The sequence below is a fragment of the Anneissia japonica genome, unplaced genomic scaffold, assembly GCF_011630105.1.
Source record: "Anneissia japonica isolate Jap-2015-1 unplaced genomic scaffold, ASM1163010v1 scaffold211_len1577895_cov191, whole genome shotgun sequence".
NCBI classification, from domain to species: Eukaryota; Metazoa; Echinodermata; class Crinoidea; order Comatulida; family Comatulidae; genus Anneissia; species Anneissia japonica.
This window is the reverse complement of record NW_022711099.1, coordinates 1,096,252-1,106,541: the sequence shown is the minus strand read 5'-3', so window position 1 is coordinate 1,106,541 and position 10,290 is coordinate 1,096,252. Positions and strand designations below refer to the sequence as shown.

General features: G+C 32.9%; 1 protein-coding gene across 2 annotated transcripts; it reads left to right on the top strand.

Moving 5' to 3' along the window:
- Nucleotides 1-2,474: 2,474 nt before the first annotated feature.
- Nucleotides 2,475-10,249, top strand: LOC117107304 (sphingomyelin phosphodiesterase 2-like). 2 transcript variants are annotated; one of them, XM_033248948.1, is made up of 6 exons: nt 2,475-2,614; nt 3,370-3,446; nt 4,653-4,833; nt 5,783-6,004; nt 6,497-6,734; nt 8,332-10,249. In XM_033248948.1, exons 4-6 carry the CDS (start codon nt 5,954-5,956, stop codon nt 8,661-8,663), a joined length of 621 nt encoding a protein of 206 aa, XP_033104839.1. In that variant the 5' UTR covers nt 2,475-2,614; nt 3,370-3,446; nt 4,653-4,833; nt 5,783-5,953; the 3' UTR covers nt 8,664-10,249. The 2 variants fall into 2 exon arrangements, with proteins under 2 accessions (XP_033104839.1, XP_033104840.1); XM_033248949.1 differs by lacking the exon at nt 4,653-4,833.
- The last annotated feature ends 41 nt before the right edge of the window (nt 10,250-10,290 follow it).

Genomic DNA, 10,290 nt, shown 5'->3' with positions numbered 1-10,290 from the left:
TGTTCTTAAAAGACTAGTCTACACCACTATATGATTGAAAAAAAATTGAAAAATTTTTTTGACCTCTGAAATCAAGATTGAAAAAGAAAAGCCTATCTTAGTAGTGTATTAAAATAGGCCAATGCATTACAGTGCAGTAGCATAGGACTTTCGTGTTGTTACTATTCCAAGTAGCGATAATATACATATTTCTTTTATTACAAAGTACAAGTTATGTTTTATAAAGAGGTATAGTATAGTAAATCATGTTTTTAACACAGGAAACTCTCATATGGTAACTAAAACAATGCTAGTTCAGAGTATTACTAGTACTACAGCACTGTAATGCATATACCTATTTTAATACACTACTGAGATAGGCTTTTATTTTTCAATCTTGATTTCAGAGGTCAAAAAAATTTTTCAATTTTTTTTTAGTCATATAGTGGTGTAGACTAGTCTTTTAAGAACATTTTGCTGGAAATTTTTTTTTGATACGACGCCCCGTTATAGAGTTATGATTTTTAAATAACATGATGTCAAAAAATCCGCCCAAAAGCTTACCTTATTTCTGTTGGTTACGCACCGCTGATTCGCAATGTTTGTCATCACTTCAAGATGTCTACCGATTCGTGAAAAAGGCCTATGGGGAACAGGTCAACGCGGCCCACATCAACAACTCGGCTACGTTACTGTTACATATATTTATTTTAATAATATTGTGGATTAATGTGGCTTTGCCAGGAAAGAGAAAAAAAAAACCCCCAGAAGTTTGATATGAAAATATATTGCTTGTAAAAATTAAGAAATACTGATTCATTATTTTGAAAATCAAATCAAATGTTCATGTAGGCCTACAGTATATTTTGCAGTTGAACCTGCCTAAGTAGATTCACACCGAATCCGAATTTGGTTCAAAGAATGTTTACGGTACATGTCTTAGTACGCGCTTCTATTCTTTACCACTGATTCAATTTTCTTTTCCCGTTTCGTTAGCTATACAAACCAAATTCTATCAGTGTAAATCTACCTTTTATTCACACCCGAACCGAAATTTGTAGAACGTTTTCGATGCGCGTCTAGTACATGCCTCTATTCTTACCACTGATTAGATTTTCTTTTTTCGTTCCGTTAGCCATACTGTACAAACCAAATTCGGTGTGAATCTACCTTTAGCCGAATATAAAATGGCATTGAAAAATTGTTTCATACCGCAATAAGATCGACTTAGAAATTATGTGAGTTAGGCTAGTCCAATTAGGGAAGTTAACTATTTTGTATGTGAATGTACAGTATTTTATATTTCAATAATATTCTGAATAAATGTGGCTTTACCAAAAAAGAGAAAAAAAATCTTGGCCACAAGTCGACTTGGCCCCAAAAGTAAACTCCTATTCTACACTTTTTTAGCTCTTTTTTCTTGCAGGTTTTTTTCCATTGTTTTGTAGGGCTATAATACTTTTGTGATTTTGGAAAATAGATAAATACTGAATTACAAAAATAGCAGGGTGGATCCAGACATTTGCAGGAGGGGTGACCAGAAAAAATTTTTCCGAAACCTAGTTTCATCTGTCTTGTCACCCTTCCATTTTGAGAGGCTTTTGTATAATGCATCTTAAAAAAAAATTTTAGAAATTTACATTTATTTTTATAAATTTGTTCTCAAATGAACAAAACTTAAGTAGAAGACATACCTTCAATTACATAAGGACAGCCTAATTATTAATGTGCCTGTACAGTATTGTATTTTTCTGGATCCAGAAATCCAAAATAGTTGAGGCCTGGAGACTTTCACGTATGGTGTCAATATTACCTCAGCCCCACCATGGGCTGAGGTTAGAAAATGTATGCTTATGGTACCTGTAAATGGCTGGAAATGGCACTCTCCGACGTTAAATATAATTTTCTTTTCTTCGGTATCTAATTTTTTTATAATTTTAACGAGGAGGAGGCAGGCCGGCTGGGCCCCCCCTTGAATTATCTTCACTGGAAAGCTATTCTAGTTCACATCATTCCACAACAGACGCTGAAGTGAACCACAGCATTGGGGTAACCCCTACTCTTCTGAAAAATTCAATGGGTTCCTTAAAGTGCACATACAACAGATGTGTAACACTGGTCTTCCTGTTGTGAGTCTTTATCCGAAAAGACTTCATTGTACCAAGCAAACCCTGGGTTAGGAGCAGCTCGAACCAGCGCCGATGTTAAGGCTTAGGCTACTCCTCAGCCACTCAGCCTGAAACACTCATTCAATGTCATTAGTTTGCATTTAATCTTTACTACTAACAAATGTATTCATTTGATATTAAGTATGTTTTTCATTTGACAAATTCGTACAATTTGAAAATTGGGTGTTCATTTGTAAAAATTCATTAGTTTATTTTGCGAGTTGGGTTTTTTTTGCTGTGAAAGATGATTGTTCAATTGTAAAAGAATCCAATTTGCAATATTAATATTTGAAATGAAATAAATGTATTGAGCATGATCAAGGTTGATTTAATATTTAAAATGCCTATTTTTTATTCTTTCTCTTGGCAGGGGCGTACCTTTTGTTACCAGGGATAGACGTATTCGATTTAAGTATATTGCAGAAGAATTATCAAAAGGGGAATATGATGTTGTTGCTTTACAAGAGGTAAAGTTTACTCTTTCCAATTCAGTATACAATATAGTATGTTACCAATAAGGTATAAATTATCATTTCATTAGAAAGTGAATGTTGTTGTCCTTGTAAATTTGATTTTAAATGAATTCAAACAAACCAATAAAGTCTCATAGTTGTTTCCTGTAAATTAAATTTGTCCGTCGGTCTATGGTTGTACGACCGTAGACCGACGAATCCAACTCCGCTCCCTGTGAGCGTTAAAGTATGTGACGCCCGGTGCTCATTATCGGTGGCAGTCTCAAGGGATCGTCTTTAAAAATGATCCATTGCACGGGCGTCCTGCCATTGCATTCTCCATTGAATGGTGCAGTGAGATTTTCACCTAAATGTCAACAGTTTGCTGTTTAGGAACAAATGTCTAAAAAGGATGAATAACGAAATTGAAAAACAGAAAAATATTGCTTGCACTCAAGTAATAAATGCATTCGTATTAAAATTATATCGTCATAACTATCATAATCTTACCACATAAATACATTTTTTAAATATCGTACTAATATTATTGATTATTATAAATCAATTATTCATTTGTTTATATTAGTATCACAGTGCTTTTAGTAATACGTCTTTGTTTTTGTTTCCATTTTATGTTTACCCATATAGTAGAATTAGAAGTGGTGTTTGCATTTTTTGTTGTATAATTATTATATGGAGGTATTCCAAAATAAAGTGAAAATGAAATGAATATTGAAGGAAAAAATCATTTATTTCTTTTGTCTTGAAAGGTCATTCATTCATCAGATTACGAGTTGATATGTAAACATCTGGCACAATCACATCCTTTCCAACACTATTTTTACAGGTAAGTATTCAATTGACAGTTCATTTCTGTACTGTGTCCAGTGGTGGTGGCACCAGTAGAAGGCTGCAGGGTAGCCAGAAATTCTTATGAAATTTTTACAGACTTTAAGATCGATATAACCCTTTCAAATCCCTAGATTGTTGGGTCTTCCTAGGACTTGAAACCTGAACAGCGCCTGGCCCCACACACTTATGCTCAAGTCAGGGACATCAAATCCTCCTCCCCTGTTCATTGGGGATATTGTCTGTTCCCCACCTTTCATGGATATTGTCTCCATCCCCCACATGTATTAAAATATGAACATGCAAGCACAAACAGGATTATGCAAAAGCTAATGAATGGATCATAAAATTATGTGAAGCTGTACATATTGGTGATTAAATTTTTTGGTGAAAAGGTCATATGTGAAGGTCATGGAGGATCAGTATTATCCTGCATTTACGCATAGGGCAGAGGTTTGTACTTTATGAAGTGCCTGGTTTATTATTTTTATAAACTGTGTAGATAATCTAGACAAAAAATTAAATAAGTCCAATTTAAGTAAAGTAGGTGCCCTATTTCTCAATCTTAAGCTAGTCCCGGAAACACCCTGTATGCAGCTGAATTGGTGGTCAGATGTGCTTTAAACTTTTTTAATGTAGAGTATTGGTTAGTGCAAGAAGTCAGTATGCTCTTCTTGATTTTTTTTTACATTACCTACTTTCAAATATGATACTACTATTCAGTTATTTTAAATCAGCTATTCATTTGGTTATATTTTGTTTAGTGAAAATGTCTTGCATTCCATTTTGTGTTAATTCATATAATTATCCCATACAAATTACCATTTTTAGATAGAAAATTAACATGAGTTTTTGATATAATTAAGTTATATTTTATTTTTGTTTAACTAATTTATTGTTCTATCTTGTAGAGGGCCCCTGAAAAATAAATTTAGCTGGAAGAGTAATTCTCTATAAAATTATTCATCTACACACGTCAAAAGTTCCGATCATTAATTCCATTTATTCTTGATTGAAATTATACCGTCATAACAATCATAATCTTACCACATAACAAATTTATTTTTTTAAATATCATACTAATATTATTGATTATTATAAGTCATTTATTCATTTGTTTATATTATATTTATTCATTATGCATTAGTGCTTTTTAATAATACGTCTTTGTTTTTTTGTTTCCATTTTGTGTTTACCCATCCAGCGGAGTTAGAAGTGGTGTTTGCATATTCTCTAATTGTCCAATCATTGATTCAGCCACCTTCCATTACTCTATCAACTCATCTCCATACAGAGTGCATCAGCTAGATTGGTATGCTAGGAAACTGCTAGGCTTGGTCAAAATCCAACACCAAGGCATTGTAATCAACATTTTTGCCACTCATGTAAGAGCATTTATTATGTCTACTCTGTATCGATAGATTTCAGTGTCTATACTGTAAGTATACTATGCCTATGTTCCGCAAACTGTGTGTCGTCGCACAGCAGCGTGTCGCCAAAATATTTTGGTAGTCACAAACTTGAGAGAAAGCATCAAAAATCAGTTACTGGTAGTTCTGTTCTGTCACTAACCATGACAATTATTTACAGTACATGGAAACATTTGTCATTTCATAATAATATTCAGTGTTAAACTTGACTGTATAAAGTCTATATTTATTTAAAATTTAATGAGACATATTAGGTTGAAAAACAAATATAGAAAGACAAGGGAAGGAAAAGTACACTAAAATGTCAAATGGCCTAGTGGTTAAGGCAGGAGCGCTGCAACCTATGGCCATAATATCGGCGCTGGTTCGAAGGGCATAACTATGGTCGGGTTGGTGGGACAAGTCTTCTCAGATAAGGACTATAAACCATAGGCCAAATGTACACAATTTGGGCCATGGCCCAGGGGGTAACCCGGTGTACTGGACATTACAGCCTCTGTTGTGGTATCGGTTTACCTGATAACTCAGAGACCCTTAGTGGGGAAACAATTTACTGTATGAGCTAGTCCACACTTCGAGCGCTTTGAGACTTTTTTTAAATTTTGAGTATTTTTTTTTATTTCGAATAATTTGAACAAAAAAACATACAACAGTAAAAAAAAAAAAAAAAAAAAAAAATCAGCAATAAAACAATAACATAACGTAATTTGTTTTCAGACTTTGGTATATATCACTATATAAATTTAACAAATGAAACATGTGTTGCATATCGTAAGCATGATATAGGCCTAGCTCTTCCTGTCTTATGTATCAGTGGATAAGGGGTCAGTGGATCGCAAATCAAGTTGGAATTTCCTAACCGGATCGTCGGGCTAAAAGTTTGCAGAATGCTTTTTTTTTTCAGGTGTGTGCTATCCATACTCCTTCACATCTTGTAGACCCACTGTTTTCACATCGCTTGGCACAATGTTATGAGATCAGTAACATAGTAAGGCAAGTTGGATCATCGGCGGATGTCAATATATTGTTGGGAGATTTCAACTCTGAGCCTTTCTCATTGCCAAAGAAAGTTTTGATGGCCAATGCCGGTCTGAAAGATGTGTGGGATGAAAGGCCAAATTCTGATGTAAGTTCATTTCAGAAAAGTCCAAAAGATCTGTATTTGTTGTAATTGTGTTTAAAAGCTAGTGGTAAACTAAGCAAGGTGGTGATTTGTTTGTGCGGACATCTAGGAATAATTATAGAAAATATTTTAGGGTTTTGTTGTATTATATGCTATTATCAGTTTTACATGGTGGTGTTTTATAAATATCTATTTTATTAGTATTGTTATCATTTATATTCTTGTGCTGCTGATATTATTGTTGTTGTATTATTATTGTACTTGTTTTCCAAATGAGTAACTAAAGTGAATCATTGCCAGGGTTGTTAGTACTAATAATATAGTTTGGCGCAGCGGGAAATGTTTGGCTTCCCAACATCGAGGTCGGGGTTTCAGTCCCTTGATGTACATTTTGCTTGTTTCCTTGAGCAAGGCAATTGTCCACCAGAGGTGGACATGATTATTTCACTTTCTAGTTTAAGTGTGCTCTCAACAGGCTTCTTTTATCTATTCAAGGATGGTAGTGGTGAAACTTGCGAAAGAGATTGCAATTATTACACACATCTCAATAAACGAGTTTATGAAAAGTTTCAAGATGGAATGCGCATTGATTACATCATGTACAATGGTTGCCATAGTTACAAGGTGCAGTGCACAGATGCTCGTTTGGTGATGCGAAAGATACCGGGTTCAGCGCTCAGTCCATCTGATCACGAAGCCCTGTCAGCCACCTTGGAAATACAGTATTGCAAAGGTCAGATTTGATTTAACTGGTTAGAACTGGTTAGATATTAATATATATAAAAGTGCCTGTGCCACTTACATATGTGTAATGGCCAGATATTAAAAAATATTTTATAAATAGTATTACATTACATAATTGCTGCTATTTTTTGCTATCATAATTGTTAATATATTATTGTTATTGTTGTTTATTCTACTATCATTATTATTTATTTATTATTATTATTGATTCTAAATAAAAGGATTATATAGATTATTGTATTTTATTATTATTATTATCATTATTATTATTGAAAATTATATTTTTAGTCATTATTATTAATATATTTTATTATGGATATTTAAAGGTATTTGTGTACCGTAAAACCTCAAATTAAAGCCCTGGGATTTTGGATGGGCTTCTTTTCGAGGCTACTTTTGCAAAGTAAAGTGGGGGCTTCTTTTCAAAATGAATGCTGTAAATTTTGTGAATTTGTACTATTAAATAATAAATAAGGCCACTGTAACATCAATCTGTATCATGAAGTGTATTTAAATGGCATTAAATCACCTAAACTACTGTATAAACCAAGCTTTGAAAATGTTTGAAAATTGTCATTTGGAATGTTCACAAAATTGAACTACGTTCATTTGTTCAATTCCGAAAAAATATTGTTGATTGTACTCACATATATCAGTGACGTTTCACCACAACACTTCATCAGACTGGCAACTCATACCCTTCTTCTTATGGTTATTTGAAGAATATGCTGTTGAGGGTGCGATGAGTTGGTCGAAGATGTTATTCAGTTTGTAGGCCCCTCGTCCTTGATGAGTATGTCTCCCCCTCCTTCTACGTATCCAGATGGGCTCCTTGAGCCACCTCGTGATTTTGTCCGATTCTCTATCAACAACTGATTTGTAAAAGAAACGTGTTCTGTTAAAGCAGATTTATATTGTTCTGAAGAGGATGATTGCCGAGTATGTCGTGTTTTTATGTTCTTCACTGTGGATGCCAAAGGGACAACCCGTATCACCTACGTATGATCTAGGACAGTCTGCACAAGGGATTTCATACACTACATCTAATTTTTGTTGAGGGGAAAGTTTGTTCTTCGGATGAACGAGTAAGTTGCGGATGGTGCAATGAGGTTTCATCGCTGTCGAAAAACCATGTCTTTTACACACTCTAAACATGCATTCTGAAAAGGCCTTCAATGTATGGGAGCACAACTAGGCCTTTGGACCAAGCTTGTTTTTCATTTATTTTGTTTTCTGAAATTCACATACAGTCGAGATGGGCTTCATTTCGAGGTTTTACAATATTATATTTATTGTATCATTTTTTTTATGGGAAACCACTTGATAGTAGATTCAGTTCGGTTTTTGGTTTTCCTCTCTCTTTTAATGTTTTTATGACCCAGTTTTCCTCTTTGTGTTTGTTTTACTGTTTTAATGTACTGTATATTGTATTTTGTATATGTACTTGTTGATAGAAATTAATGAAATGAAATGAAAAATGAGATACAATAAATGACATGGTTATGCAGGTTATGTAAATGATAATTAAAAAAACTTATATTATGGAACTTTTTATTAGAAATTAATTATTAGTCATTATACTTTAGATACTGAACCACCAAGTTTATCTGCTGATTTGCCGAGTTTGTTAGAAGATGTAAAAGATGAGTTTGTCTCAGCGTACAATGCAGTCCAACAGAAGAGGCTAGTTTCTGCTGGCCTGGCAACTTGCTTCGCACTTCTACTTGCTGTCCTCCAGCTCACTTCAATTACAGACATCATCTGTGCAAAGTCTTTGATCTGTGCAATATTAGTTATAGGATTTTTTCTATGTATATGGGATATTTGTGTACAAAGGGTCTTTGAGGCCTCTGCTTTTTGTTCTCTGATAGAAAATGTAAGAATTCGTATGTTGTATATAAAAAATGATAAAACATGATTAATGCAAATCAAGCCTTCTATATATGGTACTGCAAAATATTATGTAAAATAGAGCACAGGCTATTGAATAGATGGAAAAGGATAAAAAAGAGAATACAATTAGAGACCAAAAAAACCAAAGATAAAAAGCTCTATAAATCAGGATATCAACCTTTTCAAATTATATAGTTATACTGTAATTATATATTTATATACACTGTTACAATTAAGTTACATGTTCAAGATTTAAATTTGATATATTATGCACACAATAGTCAACTATGACTATAATAATGGTATAAATTTAACTCTTTAAATATTACAGAAAAGATATGTTTTATCCTTGACAATGAGAATGTATTTAGTAAAAAATTTGTGGAAAGAGAGGTCATTATTTTTACATGCCTCTACCTCATGTATTTTAATGATGTAATAATCCTTATGTTTTTAAATTGGTATTACTACAGTACAGCTGTACTTAAAAGTGGATTGAAACCTCTATGCAGTACTTTATACTATTGTATACTTGTTTTAGTAGTTTTTGTTTCTCTCATTTTATACATTGAACGCACCAAATTATTGTCTGCCGCTGAAACAAAAGTGTATGTTGAGTTGAATAAATAAATAAATAAATAGATGAATAGATAGATAGATAGACAGACAGACAGACATCATATGCCAGCCATTGCCAGCTCATTTTCAATGTATCCAGTTAAACTGTGTACCAATCATTCATTTATGAAGTTAAATGAAGTCCATCAGCTTTTCAATAATTCAGTTATTGGAGCTTTCTATAAACATTGGAAATAATTATATTTTTTTATCAACAAGATCTACAAATATATAACCTCATGAAGTGTATTTTTATATAAAATATCTGATTAAATTTTAAAATACACGAAAATTAAATTAAATTAAATTATTAAATTTAACCTAATTTTTTTTGTTATGATTGTAAAATATAATTAGATAGTAACCTCTTCTATTGAATTAGCAAATATTGCATACCATTAACTTGATTAAATCCCTCACGGGAGATACCGTATTTTTTGGAATAAACGCCCCTTAATTTTGCTGTAAATGTGGAATTACAACATAATTCAAATGTGCATGATCATAAAGACGTTTATTTAAGGAAAAAGTAAATGCCTTGGGGCGTTTATTAAAGGGAGCCGTTTATTCCAAATTATTCTCTAGAAGAGGAGTTTATTCGAGGGGGTGCTTATTCAAAGCAGGGTGTTTATTTAAATAATATGGTATTAGATTGAATTAAGTTTCCAATTCTGTCTGCTACTAAATCTGAAGAAAAACCTAAAAATTAAATTAAAGATTTAACATTGTTTACAATAGAGGATATTAATACTGTATATGTAAGGTCGAAACAATTCAGGTGTCATTGATTTAAAACGTTTAATGTCTATTTCTTTATTTTAATTTTCCAATTTCTTGGCTTGCTTGCCATGGCGTATCAAGGAGTATTACAATTTGTATTATGCCGACTTGTCAAGATAATCTATCTCGCCATGACAACATACAACTTTTACTATGTCGACTTGCCAAGATAATCTATCTCGCCATGACAACATACAATTTTTACTATGTCGACTTGTCAAGATAATCTATCTCGCCATGACAACATACAACTT